At 41.9% G+C, this 19,536-nt stretch overlaps 1 protein-coding gene and 1 pseudogene across 1 annotated transcript in view; both read left to right on the top strand.

The window, feature by feature from the left end:
* Window positions 1-19,536, top strand: part of OTC (ornithine transcarbamylase) — a 58,825-nt gene that overhangs the window by 8,677 nt on the left and 30,612 nt on the right. Inside the window, exons 3-4 of the mRNA XM_007127758.3 lie at window positions 1,310-1,391; window positions 12,201-12,288. Coding sequence (XP_007127820.1) covers window positions 1,310-1,391; window positions 12,201-12,288 — 170 coding nt within the window. The remainder of the gene's footprint in view (window positions 1-1,309; window positions 1,392-12,200; window positions 12,289-19,536) is intronic.
* On the top strand, window positions 15,549-16,599 carry LOC112062318 (thymosin beta-4-like; annotated as a pseudogene).

Raw genomic sequence — 19,536 nt, forward strand, 5'->3', positions numbered from 1 at the left:
TGGGATCCTCCCGGACCGGGGCACGAACCCGTGTCCCCTGCATCGGCAGGTGGACTCTCAACCAGTGAGCCACCAGGGAAGCCCAAAGTATTATGTAACATTGTTTTTTTTTTTTTGGCGGGATTTTATTTTTATACCTCCTTTCTTTTCTCTGTGTGTTTTCTATCAAATGAAAAATAAGGATGATACATTTTTTCTAGCAACAAATTTCAACTGTGGATGAATATCAGATATATCATCATTAGGATAATTTCAAAAAATTCAGGATGATGTGACAGTGTTAAAGAATGTAGATTAGCAAAGAAACAATTAAATGGTAACCAAGTAGGAGAAGAGATGGGATATGGTGCCTTGCTGGAAGCATTATTCTGCATTTTGAGCAATTTATGTTTGAAACACGCTTAATTAATGCAGCAGCTTCATTTAGACTGCTTAATTGTGAAAGTGTTTTCGTATTCCAAGCTTGTTCAGGAGCATTTGAAAGAGCTGGTTTCAGGTTGAGAAAGTTTTACACCACCTTGATTTTCTTATCTAGCTCACTAGCTCTCCAAGTTCCTAAGAACGAACTGAAAATAGGAGTGACTCCAACTGCTATGGGTTCCTATAGAAGACCTTGAAATAAGGAGAAAATGTCCCCCAAGATCCCAGGCTTTTTGTTCTTCACACTTCGTGGTGAGGAAGGTTAGCTGGCAGGAATGTGTTTGTTCTAGAACTCATCCTATCGGGAAGTCCATCTACGGAAGAGGAAGGAGGTAGAGCTCTACCCTACACCCAAACTCTCCAGATTGTTTCCACATGACTTCTAGAAACAAAGTCTTTGCACTCTCACAAGGATGCGTGATGAAAGTGTAGCTGAAACTCTGGAGCTTCATCTTTAGGAGTCTGAGTACCCCACGTTGTGACAGAGAAGCACAGTCCTAGCTGAGAAAACACTTCTGAACCAAGCATCTTCAAGGTCATTGAACACTGGTAGAGGTTTCCACGGATTTAAGTAAGAAGATGGCTCCAGTATGAAATATTAATAAACTTTGGAACAAATGTGCAGGTTGAACCCAGAGCAACTAATACTACTTTCTCATTAAGTGTCAGTAAGCTGTGGGAGTTCCTGTTCCCTTCCCCCATTTGTATACAACATGAAAACACCACCTGAAATTCACTTTTTAAATAACATCTGAACACTTGTTTGGGAACAGTGTTAATTATTCTACATTTTCTGATAATGTAAAGAATAAGTTTTGAACCATAATCCTTGCTATTGGATATACAATGTATATTTCATTTTAACTGTATTCTTGTCCTTGACTTTCAGTATTTGCCTTTACTGCAAGGAAAGTCTTTAGGCATGATTTTTGAAAAAAGAAGCACTCGAACAAGATTGTCCACGGAAACAGGTGAGTCCATAGACAAACTTGGACTTGTGTTGAAGAGGGGGCCAGAGGGTGAGGACCTGGGAGGAGCAGCCCAGTGCGGGGATTTGCTTGTCTCTTTGGCAACAACAAAGGGCAAACATTGTCACTGAGAGTTAGCAGTGCAAGCCTCTGAATGCTCTTTCCAAGTCTCATAGAAGCTGCAAGCAGAAGGATGAGTCTCATCTGTAGGGATTCCATGAGGACTCGGGTAGAAGTCCCAAAAAATTCTTCACGTTCAGTACAGAATGTCAGTGGGCATAAATTCTCAGGCCTCCAACTCATGTAAGCAAGAAATGTGTATTTTTCTAACAGGTGAAGAACTTTTCCTTGTTTATATCAATTTTGCTGGATGATGGAAACAATCTCTGCAACGTGCTAGGCAATCCTCAGTTGTTTAAGTGTTTACTGTGTCAATTTAGGGTCTCTTCACCTTTTCCCCACAGTCATGGTTAAGTCCTGGAGAGTATCTCAACGTCCAGGCATCTAGAGCTGTGGGGATCTGGTCACTGGTCATCAGGACATCATCATCACATGTCTATGCTGAAATCTGCTGAGACTTCTGGACCTTGGACCAGACCTATTTGACCTTGACTGGCTCCCATTTACTATGGAGTTTGCTTTACTTTGATCACAGGATCTGAGATATCTCTTGGTTTGGCTCTCTCAACCTCTTGGCAGCTCTGTACGCCACAGTGGGCACAGAGATATTGCAAGGCTCTCTCTACTCTATCGTTCCTTCCTCTTTCTGGGTGCTAGGGAGTTCTAGAACATTTGCTCCCTCCTAGAATGCTGTCTTGAAAGCAAGACACAGGTGTTCTCAGCTCTGGGGTTCCCCAAACTCATCTGAAATTTCCATCATGCTCCCCACCCTTCAGTCCTTGGCCTGGGGGACAGACAGCAGGGTACAGTGTCAAAAGTCTATTTCTGTTGCTTCTTCGCTCTTGCTCCTTTTCTTCCCCTTCCAGTTCCCAGGTGATAAAGCAAGAGGAAAAACTGGCTCTGACTATCCATGTATTCTTTCAAGTCTGTTGTTTGTGCCTGAAATCCTAAGCTGTTGAAACTCAAAATTTCTTTTTTCTCAAACTATGATCTCTGTAATGAGTTTCAAAAAGTCTGTTTTGTAACTCATAAGCCATACATCACCTCTTGTTTCTCTCTGCATTTCTGCTCCATCAGACCGCCCTTGAATCAATAATATGACTGCCCAAATGGGCAAATGGATAGGACTGAGGAAAAGGTACCACAAACAAAAACATGTTGGTTGATCCTTTGCATATCTTCTCCTACTTACAAGCATCAGAGCTTTCTAGGGTTCAGAAGCAAACAACTACTTCATGTAATTCTTGCCTTGTAATGATCAGCAACGAGGTACCTCAAATACATAACAAAATGGAGTTTAGAGTGATCAAGTGACTTGCTAAAGTTCATGCAATTAATACAAATTGGCACCAGGATTCAGATCTCAAGTTTACTGTTCTTACTAATGCACTCCCCTTGCCCTTTGAGAGAAGGAAGGAGGAAGAAAGGAAACATATAAGGTGTCATCTTATCTCTAAAGTCCTAGGAAGAAAACTGCTGAGAACATTTTGCTCTTTAAAGCTGGGTTCTTTAAAAGGTCACATTGACATCTGACGTTTAGTAAAGGAAAAATGAATATTGCATAAGCCAGTCAGTAATTATGAAATTCTGCTCCTTTTCAACACTGGTTATCATCTTTTAAAATCATTAGTACTTAAGAGAGGTGTTCTTTTTTGAAGTCATCAAAAGAATCGATTAATATATAGAAATTTCTCAATTTTAAGTTTCTTTCAGATTATTTTTTCTTGGTTGTTAGTGTCGTCTACCACGTTTCTCTGTTCAAATGTTATTTTCGATTTAAATATCCCTGAATAAGTGATCAGTTTTACCATGCACATATCACGTGGTAGTTAAGCTACTAATAAAACCAAGAGTGAAGATTTAATAAGCTTTTGGGTACAGACCCTGTGCTAAGTGCTCTACATTAATTTCATGGATTATCTCACTTAATCCTCATGACAACTCCATGAGGGTGAGACCACTGAGGAAAACAGGCTGAAATAGGTTCAGCAAAAGGCCCACAGACATATGGCTAATAAATGGCAGACCCAGGATTAGAAGCTATTATTAAATGTATTGTTAAGTGTCTAATTTAATTCAGACATTTATTAGTCATGTTTTATTCCAACAAAGCTGTTTCTACAGGTGGCATTAAGCATTTTGTTAAATGATGGTTTTCTATAGAGAAATGCTCTGGGACTTCCTTGGCGGTCCAGTGGTTAAGACTCCACGCTTCCACTGCAGGGGGCACAGGTCTGATCCCTGGTCAGGGGACTAAGATCCTGCATGCCATGCAGCATGGCCAAAAAAAAAAAAAATGCTCTGAAATCTGCACAAAATTACAAACTATAACAACAAATATATGAGAAAAGGAACATATGACCATTAAAAGTTATGGTTCACAGAGTATTCATCACTATCCTCAATAAATACCCATGGGTCTCATTGCATATGGCATCCTGCCAAACTCAACAGTAGGAGAATCAGTCAGAGTAAGCAGCTGATTTAAATGCGTACAGAAATGGTAAACCTCAACCCCCAACATGGCAGAGCATTTCTACTGTGTACATGTGCATCTTAATGGTTGTCGGTTAACACAATTTTTCATCAAAACCTGTTACCTTGGTATTTAGAATGAAAATAGGATGTAATTAAAACTGTCAATTGCTACCCCAGATTTGTGTCAGCCTCTGGGATGGGGTGATCCTCAGAGGACAGTCCTTGAGGCTTCCATCCCAGGCCTGAGTTGCAAAGATACAGCAGCATTTATACTTATCTCGGGGGACAAAATAAAATTCTCCACCCAATAAAATAGATAACTAATGAGAACCTACTGTATAGCACGGGGAACTCTACTCAATACTCTGTAATGACCTATATGGGAACAGAATCTAAAAAAGAGTGAATATACGTATATGTATAACTGATTCACTTTGCTGTAGAGCAGAAACTAACACAACATTGTAAATCAACTACACTCCAATAAAAATTAATTAAAAAAAATTCTTCACCCAAATCAAGCCATATTAATTGCCGATGTAATATTTTTATTAAAATGTAAGACACCTAGAGAAAAGTGTGCAAATCATTAAGTGTACAGTTCAATGAATTATTACAGTAAACACATCCTTGTAACTAATACCCAGATAGAGAAACAGGATGTGAATAGCACCCAGAAGCCCTCCCTTGTATCTTCTTCCAGTTGCTACTCCCCCCACCCGACCCCTGCTCTGCCCCAAAGGGTAACCATTATCCTGGCTTCTAACCTCACAGATTAGTTATGCTGTTTTCGAACTTTATAGAAATGGAGTCATTCAGCATATGCTCTCTTGTGTCTGGCTTCTTTTGCTCAGCATTCTGTTTGGGAGCTATATCGATGCTGCTGTGTGTGTAGTTGTAGCTTATTCATTCCTCACCCACTCTTTGTGTATGCCTGCCTGCCAAACTGCACAATTCTCCTGTGTGTCTACTGATGATTATACTCTTTTATTGCAAATTAATTGAGCAGATAGGTGGATACATTTATTAATCTTGGTAAGTGCAGTAGCTGATGGAAAAATGCACAGGGCATCCTAAGAGATGGTTCTTTTCATTATTTAACACTGGTATTTGACTTTCAAGGTGAAATGGAAGCTAGTGCTTTCCAAGCTGTTTCAAATTCATCATCTTTACAGAGGTGGCAATACAAAAAACGTGATACTATGCTGCAGGAATGAAAGTGAAGCACAGAGAGGTTAATAGCTGCCTTAGTTCTACCAGCAAGAGCTCTCACAGCCTTTACATTTCCAGAGCGTGAATTCTATTTATAGCCCTTCTTCCAAAGCTTGCAGAGATCTGTGAGGAAAAGAAACAGTAAAATAAGATGTACTTTTATTTTCCCAGATAGAAATTAAGATATTAACAGGTGAAATCCTTTGTTCAAAAATATCTGATGTGTACGCGTAAACAAATGAAACAGATAAAAATAAACTCCTCTGGATGAAGAGTGAAGAGAGAGTAGAGACCCGTCCAGCTGTCCTCCTTTCCTCAGCAATGGCCGCTCCTGGTGGCTTCTCAGAACCTCTGACACCTTCCAGAACCACTTAATGCCATCCACGTCTGATAAACTGGTGAATGCTTGACTTGTACTTTTGGACTGGGGTCTGAGGCTTCTTTTCCATTGCAGAGGCAATTCCTTCTTTGAAGCAATGTCCTCCCATTTAATCTCCTTCAAGAACTGCTGAAGGCTTTGTCGACTGAAAAAAATTGCACAACCTAAAAGTTGAGAATTATGTTTTATTCGGTGGACTTGCTGAGGACTTAAGCCTGGGAGGCAGCCTCTCAGGTAGCTCTGAGGGACTGTTCTGAAGAGGTGAGGGAGGAACCAGGATATATAGGAGTGTTTGCAACAAAATCCAGGTAGTTGGAACATCAAAAAATTACCATTATTGAAAGGAAACCAGACATCTCAAGTTACTGAATTTAGCACTTTTCTATGTATGGGAAGAAGCAAGAATCTGGGCTCATGGAAATCATTCCTTTGATATGCACCTTAACTATCTAGGGCCAGTATCCCATTCTTTCCCATCCTGAGTCCCCTCAGGGTGCACTGCTGGGGGCGGGGGGGCTGTAGTGACTGAGGGCTTGGCAGTGGGCAGCCTTTTTGTCTCCATCCGGAGTTCCCTCAGGACTCACCCTCGGGGTGGTGGTAGTGGCTGATGATAGCCCTCGACTCCTATTTCTTAACACTTTCTGTAACCTCTCTTCCTACCCCTACCTCATAAGTCCAGGCTTGACGGGAATCTTCGTTATAGCACAAAGAGACAAGGCAACAAACAAATCCTGGGTTGTCACAGCAAGATGACTTCCAGTCAAAGTAAGAGTATGACTTCAAGCAGACTTGCCAGGAGGCCTTAAACTTTCTCTGAAATCTTCCTCCACAGTCCCCAACCCCCCAATGGCATTCATCCCTGTGCCAGGCACATAGTAGGTGCACCGTAAATACTTTCTTGATGAATGTGCAGTATTCATTTTTGTTTAGGTGACTTTCCCTGTTTAGAAATAGATTAAGGGCTCAAGAGTCATTAGTGATTATAATCGTCACTAAATCACATTAGCTCACTTCACACGTAATAGAAAATTCCATTAACAAAATTAGGAGATGTTTGCAAGTGAAAAGAATGGGTCCTCTCTCCAGAGTCAAAATCGTTCCTGCATTTGTTCAGTAAGTATTTGTTGAATACTTACTATGTACCAGTATTTATTCTAGGTTCCTGAGATTGATATATCAGTGAAAAAAAGAGAGGTAAATCCCTGCTTTTGTGGAGCTGACATTCTAGTTGGTACACAGACAATAAACAATAGACATAATACATTTTAAGTGGATGATATATCACGTTGGAAGGTGATAAGCGCGCTCAGCAAGGAGAAGACTGCCTGGAAGTGAGGGAGAAACATGTACTCCATTATTTGGACTTTGCCTTTTACTCTGAGTACAATAGGGAAATCTTTGGAGGGTTTTGAACAGAGGAGGAATGTGATCTAACTTGCATTTTCAGTGGATCTCTCTGACTGCTCTGTTGAAAATAAACTTCGGGGCTGGGGGTGCAGATGAGATAGAAGCAGGGAAAGCTGTCAATAGGTAGCTATAGTACATAGAGGCTGGGGCCAGGGTGGTGGCAGAGGAAGGGGTAGGAGGGCCAGATTCGGGATATGTTTCGAAGGGAGAGCCAACAAGATTCCTGATGTAGCAGGTAAGAGAGAGGCATCAAGGATGACAATGTTTCTGTCTGAGCAACTGGATGGAGCAGGATAGAGCAGGTCAGGCAGGATGGAGGGGAAAATCAAGAGTTCAGTTTTGGAAGTATTGAGTTTGAGATGTCTTTTAGACACACAAGCAAAGATGCTGAAGAGGCAGTTGGATATTAGTTTGGAGTAGGGGAGTGAAATTTGACCTAGAATACTTGGGAGTCATCAGCATACAGATGGTATTTAAGGCTATGGGACCAGACACAATTATAAAGGAAATGAGTGTAGATGGAGAGAAGAGGACCAAGGACTAGCCCTGGGGAACGTCGACATTAAGAGGTAAAGGAAAAGAGAAAGAACCAGCAATGGCGATTGAGAAGGAGCCACTACCAAGGTAGACGTAAAAGCAAGAGTGTGCGGTGTCTTGGATGGTATGCGAAGAAAGTTTATCAAGGACAAGGCGGTGAACAACTCTGTTAATTGCTCCAAGGTCAAGAAAAATAAGAACTGAAATGGCCACTAGATGTAGCAATGTGAAAGTCATTGGTAACCCTGGTGAGGGGAGTTTTGGTGCCATGTTGGGGGGCCAAAGACTTATGGGAATAGATTTGAAGGAAATGCGACAAGGAACTGGAGAGAGAAAGAAAAAAATAAGAGTTTGGCTGCAAAGAGAGCAAAGAATTAAATGGATACCTGGCAGGGGAAATAAGGACAAGAGAAAGTTTGCATTTTTTAAATTAATGAGTGAAAAAATTAGAATAGCCTATTCAAGATGCAGGTAATGTAAGAGAGAAAGGGAAGAGTTGGTAGAGCAACATTCTTGAGTAGGTGAGGGGGCATGGCTTCTGGTTCATACATGGGGTATGGAAAGTTCATCTATGCTGAACAGGAAGGGGAGCAGAATATATGGGTACAGATGCTGACAAGTACGGAAATGGGGTGATGGAATCTGGAAGTTCTCTGTTACCATTTTTTTCATTGAGGTGGGAAGTAAGGTTATCAACCGAGTGCTGGCTCTACTCTCAAAATATATCAAGAATCCAATCATTTTCTCATTGCTTCAGTGGTTACTATGCTGGTCCAAGCTATCAATTCTCAGCCAGATTTTTGCAAGTCTCCTGACTGGTCTCCCTGCTCCTGCCCTTGCCCCACTATGGATGTTCTATTAAAACATATGTCCAATCATGTCATCCTCTGCTCCAACCCTCTGATGGCTTCCCATCTTACTCAGACAAAAGTCAAAGCTGTTGCTTCCTCCCCACCTTCCTTCTGCAGCCTCACCAACTATTACTCTCCTCCTCACACACTCTATACCTTCCACACTAACTCTGTTGTGCCGTGAATCCACCAGTCATGACCCTTCCTCAGGACCTCAAGACATGCTCTTCCCACTGTCTTGTATGTTTCAATGTGGCTTCCTTGACCACGTTAAAATTATAACTCTTATTCCTTACATTCCCTATCCTCCCTCCCTGCTCTATTTTTCATGTAGCACTTGTCAACATCTAACATACAAGATATTTAATTTACTCATTCAGTTTATTATCTATCTCTCCCCCATTAGAATGAAAGTTCCAAGTAGGCAGGGACTGTACTTTGTTGTTTACAATGCTTTTCACAGTGCCTAGAACAGCAGCAGGCACATACTTTTAGAATGAATGAATAAATTTTAGAACCATGCCATGAGGCTAGGACCTGTTGTGGTCACTCCACAGAGACAAGATGTGCCTCCCACCAAAATTTGGTTTGATTGTTGACAGTGAGGATAACATACTTGCACCAAGAGGGTATGAAAAGGTTTATTATTCACATAATGTGGCTTTCTGGGGAGAGTAGGGCTAGCTCCAAAATTGGTCCCAAAGTGGCATTAGAGAGCAGGAAAATTATATGGCTTGTGCTTTTATTGTGGTTGTAGGGTGAGGCTGGGGTGAAGATGCCCATGCACAGGGCAGGAGGAGAAGGGAGAGTGATGGTGGATAGCAATCAAACATCATAAATTGAGTCAGATTCTTTATTACACGGCCCATAGCAAGTAGGACTGTTTGTGTGTTTCATGTTCTCTCATTCTACCTGGGATGTAGCACATCAGATCTGCAAGGGATCTTAGGGCTCTAGGCAAACTGCCTGATTTTCAGATGAAGACTGAATCCAGTTCCACTATGTTGTCCTGTCTCTGTAGATCCCAATGTTAAGTTGGCTTAGGGGCTGGCTCTCTTAGGAGAAAGCTCTAGGTTCTTAAAAACAATCTTGAACAAGTTTTTCGACTCTTTGACTCTCAAAACTCCTGTCTATAAAATTCTTATAATAATATCTAATATGCTCTTTGTCAGAATGAAGGATTCAATGGAAGAAAGTTTCTGAAGTGCCAGCACCTGGTAGTGCTCTATGACTAGTCATTGCTAGAGTCAGAACATAGTGGCCTGTAGCTAAAAAACCATTTGGTCGGGGCTTTTTTTTTTTTGCGGTACGCGGGCCTCTCACTGTCGTGGCCTCTCCCGTTGCGGAGCACAGGCTCCGGACGCGCAGGCTCAGCGGCCATGGCTCACGGGCCCAGCCGCTCCGCGGCACGTGGGATCTTCCCGGACCGGGGCACGAACCCGTGTCCCCTGAATCGGCAGGCGGACCCCCAACCACTGCGCCATCAGGGAAGCCCTGGTCGGGGCATTTTTAAGAGAATACTTTTAAGTATGAAATAGGTAGAATATAATTATTTTTTAAATGTAGTAACAGAAATGAGAACAATTGTTTTGTTGTGGATTTTCTGTTGTTGTTTTACTTAGGAAAGTTTTCAAATGAACAGAAAGTAGAAAGATTAGCATAATGAGCACCCCAATACCCCTTACATCAATCAACTGTTAATATGTTGCCTTCTTTGATTTATCTGTTCATTTTTGTTAGTGAAATTTTTTTGTTTTTGGCCACGCAGCGTGGTATGCGGGATCTTAGTTCCCCAACCAGGGATCGAACCCGTGCCCCCTGAAGTGGAAGCGTGGAGTCTTAATCACTGGACTGCCAGAGAAGTCCCAGTTAGTGAAATACTTTAAAGTAAATTAAAGCTACAATGAAATTTTACCTCAAAATATATCAGTATGCATATTTCAAATAAATAAGAATATTTTCTATATAGCTACAATATCATTATCACACCTAATAAAAATGATTTGTCAATATCATTTGTTAATATCACCTATCCATATTCAAATTGCACTATTCAAATTGCATTAAGGTTTCAGTGGGCTGTTTCATGAGACTTTGGGTCAAATTCCCCTTCACGAGTCTAAAACTCTTTGTCCCCCAACTCACCATGAGATTAATGATTTCCTCCTTTCTCACGGGAAACAAGTAGGATTAGAAAATTGTGACTGTCGCATATTTTCCAAAAGACAAAGTAGGTATATTACAATAAGGAGGAAAAAAGTAATGTTTGCAAAATTCCTCAGACAAGTCTCTATCTTGTAATTATACTTATTTGCCTTTACATTGTATATCTAAGAAAGCCTGCCTATTGAACCTGTCTCAAATGAGAAAGTAAAGTTCTGATTGGATGTCACCATTTCCCATAATTTTGCCTCAGGGTATGTGGTAAAAGGGCTCTCCTTGTTACCACAGAGTTTAGCTATGGCTTGGGGCAGGCCCCTCTCTGTGTCATCCTCCCCAGACCAATGGAATGTGCTATGAGGGTGGGGAAGGAGCCATCCTCGTCTGCTCAGATGTCTGCAATAATCTCACATCCTATGGAGGGTTGAAAAGTGGTGAGGGCAATATGTGAGTGGTGCTTAGCCCTGTCTTGGTTGGAGGATAAATACAGCAGTTGAATGACCTTCTGATCTTGCTGACTTTTAGTGACCTGAAATTGCCATTTCAATACTCACTTTATTTTCAATTTTTAAAAAATTAAGGGCTTGGGTTTCCCTGGTGGTGCAGTGGTTAAGAATCTGCCTGCCAATGCAGGGGACACGGGTTCAAGCGCTGGTCCGGGAAGATCCCACATGCCATGGAGCAGCTAAGCCCATGTGCCACAACTACTGAGCCTGCGCTCTAGAGACCACGAGTCACAACTACTGAGCCCACGTGCCGCAAGTACTGAAGCCCGCGCACCTAGAGCCTGTGCTCCACAACAGAGAAGCCACTGCAATGAGAAGCCCATGCACCACAATGAAGAGAAGCCCCCGCTCGCCACAACTAGAGAAAGCCCGCGCACAACAACGAAGACCCAATGCAGCCAAAAATAAATAAAATAAATTTATTTTAAAAATTAACCTATAATCTATATACTGGAAGATGCACAGATCTTAAGTGTACAGTTCAATAAGTGTTAAAGAATACATATACTCACGTATATGGGTATGTAATGTACAAACTCTGTCAAGGTATAAAGTATTCCTGTAACCCCAGAATGTTCAACAATGCTCCTTCCCAGCCAATCAGCCTCTCCAGAAGCAACTAGTGTTTTAATTTCAGCCACTCTATGTTAGTTTTGCCCATTCTAGATCTTCATATAAATGGAATTATACATTATGTACTCTTTTGTGTCTAGTTTCTTTCATTCAGCATAATGCTTGTGAGATTCATCCATGTTGTGTGTATAGTAGTGCATTCCTTTTTATTACTGAATAGTATTCCATTGTAATCCATGATGTCCCATACTACAGTTTATTTTCCCATTTTCCCGGCGGACATCATTATATATTTTAAAGAATAAAAATGAGGTATAGTCTCCAAATGAGAACAAGCCCCATATTGCCCAGCTCTGAACAAGAGGGTGTAGAAATGGGCACACATCTGAAGGAGAGTTAAGTGCTGGTACAGAAAATTTCATCTACTTCTCTCCATTCCTCATTATGCTTTCCCTGGGAATTCCCTATCAGAGAGGCTGGTGAGATTGAAAGATTTTGACTTTTCAGTGGAGATGGTGCTGATTGCTCATAATTTTGTTTGCTACTTTCTTTTTTTCAAAATGCCTTTTTTCTCTCTCTTTTACTGTAGGCTTTGCACTTCTGGGAGGACATCCTTGTTTTCTTACCACACAAGATATTCATCTGGGTGTGAATGAAAGTCTCATGGACACAGCACGGTTTGTAAATCTTCTCTTTGAAGCTTATTTCAGAATTGATGGATAAATGTCAAAAAGAAAATATGCTTCTCTTTAAATAGTGGTTTTCCCTCTCGGCATCCTTTAGACTGTTCTCTGTTTTCCTTCTTTCTCTCTTTACCTGATGTTCTGAATGCCTCCCCCTCATCCTCTGGCCACTTTCCATGGGTTAAGATAATATTTTTTCTTAGCAATTTGAAGAGGTTTCTGATTATAAAATTTCAAACTTTGGGAAATTTGGTCATTAAGCATGACATTAAAAAAAATAATTAATTAATCAATTAATTATTTATTTATGGCTGTGTTGGTCTTCGTTGCTGCACGCAGGCTTTCTCTAGTTGCGGTGAGCGGGGGCTACTCTTCGTTGCGGTGTGCGGGCTTCTAACTGCGGTGGCTTCTCTTGCTGTGGAGCACGGGCTCTAGGCATACTGAAGCTCTAGGCTTCAGTAGTTGTGGCTCGCGGCTCTAGAGTGCAGGCTCAGTAGTTGTGGTGCACGGGCTTAGTTGCTCCGCGGCATGTGGGATCTTCCCGGACCAGGGCTCGAACCCGTGTCCCCTGTGTTGGCAGGCAGATTCTTAACCACTGCACCACGAGGGAAGTCCAAGCATGACTCTTATGTTTTACAGTTGAAGAAATGGAGGTCCAGGGAAACTGACATGTTCAATGACCCATAACCTGCTAGCATCAGAGCAGGTAGTGATATTAATAGCTAACATTTATTGAACATTTATTCTGTGTCAGGCATTGTTCTAACTCATTTAATCCTTATAACAACCCAAACATATTGGCATAAAGAAGTGGAACAACTTAATTAGGGACATACTAGCTTCTATAACACAAAAATCTCAAAATGTCAATGGCTTAACATAGTGCAAATATTCCTGATTGATAAGACTGAAGGACTGATTATTTGTGTGGCCATTCAGGAACTCTGGATGAGAATGGCTCTACCATCTTCAACATGTGGCCTCCAAGGTTATCCTGGGTGTCAGCATGCAGCCAGTAGCTAGGGGAAGAGAGCATGGAGACAGGATGCTTGCTTTAAAGCCACATTAGCAGGGAAGTGGCACAATCACTTCCACTCACATTCTATCGGCAAGTACTATTAGCTCAGCCCTACCTAGATGAAAGTGGAGGTGGGAAAAGGCTCTTAACCACTAAACTATAGTTAGAGACTGAAACATAGGCCCCCTGACTCCCCATGCCGTGCCCTCACTATTGTATCATGTCTGATTGAGAAATATAGAGCAAAAGTCTTTGTTTAAATATTTCGCCCTCGATATCTAAGACTAATGATTATTTTCTGAAAATGATGTGCCATAAAGCAACTCCTTGCAGACACTGGCTGCTTTTTATGGCAGCTACCCTAGTATATACTAAAGAAGCCACCTCATTTGAATTGCTGAAGAGATTTGAAATAACTCTTCTTTAAATTAAGCCTTTTAGTTACGTTATTTCAGATGGGACAATGTTAGTATTAAGAAGTGTTGTGTTCATCTTCTGGATGCAAGGGACAAAAAGAATAAATAAACATAAATGAGTTTTTCTTCCAAATATGCTGCCACTGACTGGAATTATATTTGCCTAATAACTGTTTCCACAAAAGTGAAATATACTTTATTCAAGAGCAAATATTACAAGCTGGTTAGGGGTTGAAGCCAGGGCCACAGCCAGGAAAGAAGTTTCAGTGGGGATCCTCTATATAGGACCAAGTGAATGATGGTGAATGAATCATGTGTGAACTCGTGGTTGGAAGAAGGTACAGCTGGAGGAACAGGTGAACATCCAACAAAGAGCTAAGGAGTGCGCACTGGCAGCAAGAAAGAGGTCAGGGCCCAGAAATCAGTGGAGTAGGCAGGACCCCAAAAGCAAGAGACGAATAGCCAAGCATGGGTTGAAAGCCGAGGATGAGTAAGAACATATTTTTTCCGTGCTTGCTCTCCACACAATTCGCACTGCAAGTCCTTAGTTAGAGGAGCTCTACACAGATCCTAGGAAAAATAATCTGCTCACAAGTCCCAATATGATTGGGACTTTTTAGTCCATATAATTAATTCCATTGCTACATGGATACATGGATACCTAAAACTGGATCCATAGAATTCCTTCTGGTCATTCCATCTTATCCAAAAGACTCGAAGGAAAATAATCATAGCTCCTTCTTAAAGGGTGTATACTATGGATCTCTTGTACTATCATGGCTAAATCTTTGTAAAAACCTTACAGGGACTTCCCTGGCGGTCCAGAGGTTAAGATTCTGCGCTTCCACTGCAGGGGGCACAGGCTCAACCCCTGGTAGGGGAACTAAGATCCCACAAGCCATGCAGCGCAGCCAAAAAAAAAAAAAAAAAAGAAAACTTACAAAGTAAGTATTATTGGCCCAATTATTTTATAGATGATGAAACCATGACTCAGAGAAGTAATGGAGCTTAGCAGCTAAGTCAGCATTTAAATCATGCTGTTTTTTTAAGGCCATGCTGTTTTGGTTTACCCCTACTGTCTCTTTTATACAGTCAATGAGAGTGGCAGTGAAATGAGTTATGGAAAACATTGGCTTGTGTGCTGCAAGGTCCCCAAGACCACCCCCATGTTTGATGATTCACTAGGAGGGTTCACAGGACTCAGCATATAGTCAGACGCGTGGCTATGATTTATTACAGTGAAAGTATACGAAGCACAATCAACAAAGGGAAAAGGCACGTGAGGAGAAATCTGAAGGAAACCAGGTACAAGCTCCCAAGAGTCCTCTCCCAGTGGAGTCACTCAGGATGCACTTAATTCCCTTAGTAAGGAGTTGTGACAACATATGTAAAATGTTATCCATCAGGGATGCTCCTTAGAGACTCAGTACCCAGGGTTTTTATTGGGGGATGGTCACATAGCATGCTCTGTTTGACATGTACCCAAATTCCAGACTCCCAGAAGGAAAGCAGGTGTTCATTTTAAACCATATTGTTTACAAAAAACATTTTAGGCACAGGGAGTTACTCTTATCAGTCCTGGGAATGGTGGAAACCCTCCCCACACTGAAGCTCCCAGACGCCATCCAAGGGCCAATCTTACGCTCAGGCCTTTCAAAGGACACCGGACAGGACTGCTATGTTAACTCTTTTCTGCGTGGCTTGGAAATCAAAAGACTTGAGATCTAGTCCAAGCTTTGCCACTTACCTACTCTGTGACCTCCATGGGTGAAAATTTCTCTGGATCTTAGTTTCCTTTTCTATAAAATGAGGGAGTTCCGATGTCGAAGGTCCACTTTATACTCTCAAATGTAAGCAAACGTATTAAAGTCACAGTCCTTAAACAGAGGTGTGTCCCAGTGTAAACTATGTGTAGACAGATGCAGAGTAATTTGGATCTGGGTAGAGATAGGAGGTAGAGAGAGAATTCCAAGGGTTCTAAAGCTAGTTTGAGAATTATGTTGGGGAACCTGTTAAAATGCAAAATTCTATGCCCCACACTCAGGAATTCTAATTTTGCAGGTTAGGGTTCAGTTGGTGTCTGGGAATCTATATTTTAACAAGCTCCTCAAGTGATTCTGCTGCAAGGGGGGCTGGACCACACTTTGAGAGACCCTGAATTGGGAGGTTGTGTAGTAATCCTGGCTGTTATGCTGTCAATCTATGCTAGTGTGTTAGTAAAGAAGGGACAGCTAGTAAGATATGTATATGGTTTCATGCTAACTGAATGTGAAGGGTACACTGAGAGTGCAGGCAAAATGGTTTCAGATTTGTTATTCTTAAAATATATATGTATATATTAGCAGAAGCAGGAAAATGAAAGGAGTTTCTGCTTCGGGAAGAAGGTGATAGACTAGGTATTGGACATATTGCATTAAACGTTGAACCTCCATGTACAAATGTCCACGAGCCACTGGAGATAAGGAATTTGGGTAAAGTTGATAGCTGGAGAAATAGAAGTATAAACTCAGTGGTAGAAAATGAGCTGCAGAGTCTCACTGTGTGAGAATTCCAGAAGGCTGAACCTTGAGGACAGGTGCAGTTAGGGAGGGACAGGAGGAAATCATTAGGGTACAAGGTAAATAAGGTTAGTACAATATCAGAAGAGGCTGGAATGGTAGATGGGGATGTCAGAAAAGGGGTTAGAGTAGCTATTGTGGAAACATGACTTTCTTTTGTGCATCCCATTCCTGCTTAATCTGCCAAAATCTCTGACAAACAAGATATGGCTGAGATTCAGAAATTCAGTAATTCTAAACTGAAGAAGACAAGAGAAATCCACTGCCTTGCACAGAAGTAACTGAACAGGAGAAGCAAGGAAGTGAATCTTAATGACATCTACTCTCCCGATATGTACGGTACAATCCATAGCAATTGCCTCCTTGCTTTTTGTAGACCTTAAACTCTAAGATGCAAAGAGATTGGATGATGTTTAAATGATAGTGCTGGCCCTCTTGAATCAAGAGAAAAGTGCACACTTGACACTGATTGACGGCGTTGCTTCTCTGTCTGCCTGTCTCGCTGCTTTGGGGGCCTGGTGGAAAAAAAAAGTGACTATCCAGGGCTTCCCTGGTGGTCCAGTAGTTAAGATGCCATGCTTCCAATGCAGGGTGCACGGGTTCGATCTCTGGTAGGGGAATTAAGATCTCACATGCTGTGTGGCATTGCCAAAATAAATAAATAAATAATTTTTTTTAAAAAGTGACTACCCATTGGTGAAAAAAGAACCAGATGGGGAATACACTGAATGTGGCAACAGAAAGAAAAAAAAAAATAAAAGCAAATTGGGCCATTCTCCTGAAACCTGTTAAATGCAGTTTCCAAAATGTCACTTATTTAGTCAAATGACTTAATTATTCATTTATTCAAAAATATTTACTGAATGCTTAGTTTTTCTTCCAGGATTTTAGCACTGAGAATAAAATGCTGATCAAACAAACAAAATAATTTTTCAAGTGGAAATTATATTCTAGAGGGAGGAGACTTTGACTAAACAAAAAATAAAGCATGAATACAATAGGAGGTTGAAATAAGTGCTATGATGAAGTCAAAGCAGGGTGATCTGTGGGTGGAGTTGGGGGCGCCTTTAGATTGGGTGGTCAGAGAAGGCCTCTCAGAGGAGGTGACAGTGAAGTGGAGAGCTCACTGAAAAGACAGAGCCAGGGATGCCAAGCTGTGGGAAAAGCATCTCAGACAAAAAGAGCTGCTGGTACAAAAGCTTAAGGTGGGCTTCCCCAGTGGCGCAGTGGTTAGGAATCCGCCTGCCAATGCAGGGGACACGGGTTCGAGCCCTGGTCCAGGAAGATCCCACATGCCGCGGAGCAACTAAGCCCGTGCACCACAACTACTGAGCCTGTGCTCTAGAGCCCGCGAGCCACAACTACTGAGCCCGTGTGCCACAACTACTGAAGCCCGTGCGCCTAGAGCCCGTGCTCTGCAACAAGAGAAGCCACCGCAGTGAGAGGCCAATGCACCGCAACGAAGAGTAGACCCTGCTCGCCGCAACTAGAGAACGCCCGCACGCAGCAACGAAGACCCAATGCGGCCAAAAATAAAAAATAAATAAAATAAAATAAATAAATTTATTTTAAAAAAAGAAAAAAAGCTTAAGGCAAGAACAAACTTGATGCACTCAGGAACTGAAGCACAGCCAGCAATGCTTTTACATCTGCAAAGAAACATACTTTAAACTTGCAAATTTAAAAAAATGTACCCTTACAAGTTGGTCCTGTCTTGGCCACCAAAGGAAGGAAAAACCAGATCAAGGAGTAAAAGACCTAAATACACATTCAAAATAAAAGGTATTTCGCTTTTCTTACTTGATTACAATAATAAAACCTGTTCACTCTTCAAAATATAGTAGGGGAATTCTCCTTAGCTAAGTCTCAGTTGAGTATCATGTAATCTGAGGGTACTGGTGGGGAGTGAAGGGGAGCACTGAGATGGAGCTGTCAACTGATATTGTGGAGGAGTTGGTGTGTCAGGGCCCCCAAGACAACCCCTGGGTTCAATGATTCATTAGGAGGATTCACAGGACTCAGCATATGGTCATGGCTAAGATTCATTATAAAAAAAGGATACAAAGCAAAACCAGCAAAGAGAAAAGGCACATGGCGCCAAGTCCAGGGGAGACCAGGCACAAGCTTGCAAGGGTCTTCTCCCTGTGGGATCACACAGGACATGCTTAATTCCTCCAGCAATCAGTTGTGGCAACATGTGTGAAATGTTGTCTTCCAGGGAAGCCCATTAAAGACTCAGTGCATAAGATTTTTACTGGGAGCTGCTCACATAGGCACCCTCTGCCTAGCATGAAGCCAAATTCTAGGCTCCCAGAAGGAAAGCAGGTGTTCAGCATAATCCGTAGTGTTTATACAAACAGTTTAGGTAGTGAGCTATCCTTATTATTTCTAGGAGTGGTGGAGACCCTCCCAAAGTCCAAGTGCCAGCTAAGGGCCAACCCTGTAAGCAGGCCTTTTGAAGATAGCCATCTCAGGACTGCTATGTTAGCTCTTTTTTTGCACAACTGGGCTATCATGTCTCTTCTGGATTTTGCTAGATATAATGTAACTAGTAAGGGAGTGTATCCTACACTCATGGGAAGGCAGCCCTAAGATTTGAATTGTTTCCTCAGTTCACTGTGGATCCCTGTAGGGCCAGGCTCCCATTGGAGAAAATGAACCACTGCTCACTTCCCTCTTTAGAAAAGTCTCTCTCGGCGACTCTTTTCAGAAGAGGTATTTCTTCTAACATATCAGAAGACACAAAAGACATACATATATATTCAGTTAAATTTACTTCAGATTTGAGGGTGTTTTCAGATTTTGTAAATTCTCTGGTGCTCTACTGGGGTTAAGAGTTGGATATTCTATTTTTTTTCCTCACTCTGGGCTTGCCTTTTTATTTTATTTTTTTATTTTTTATTTTTTTTGCGGTACGCGGGCCTCTCACTGCTGTGGCCTCTCCCGTTGCGGAGCACAGGCTCCGGACGCGCAGGCTCAGCGGCCGTGGCTCACGGGCCCAGCCGCTCCGCGGCATGTGGGATCTTCCCGGACCGGGGCACGAACCCGTGTCCCCTGCATCGGCAGGCGGACTCTCAACCACTGCGCCACCAGGGAAGCCCTGGCTTGTCTTTTTAGATGTGACACCAGAAGTGACAGTTTAGCATGACTCAGATCACTTATTCTTTGGAAGTTTAAAAACGGATGTATGCTAACACATATATATGGAATGTAAAAAAAAAAATGGTCATGAAGAACCTAGGGGCAAGAC

The sequence above is a fragment of the Physeter macrocephalus genome, chromosome 21, assembly GCF_002837175.3.
Source record: "Physeter macrocephalus isolate SW-GA chromosome 21, ASM283717v5, whole genome shotgun sequence".
Taxonomy (NCBI): domain Eukaryota; kingdom Metazoa; phylum Chordata; class Mammalia; order Artiodactyla; family Physeteridae; genus Physeter; species Physeter macrocephalus.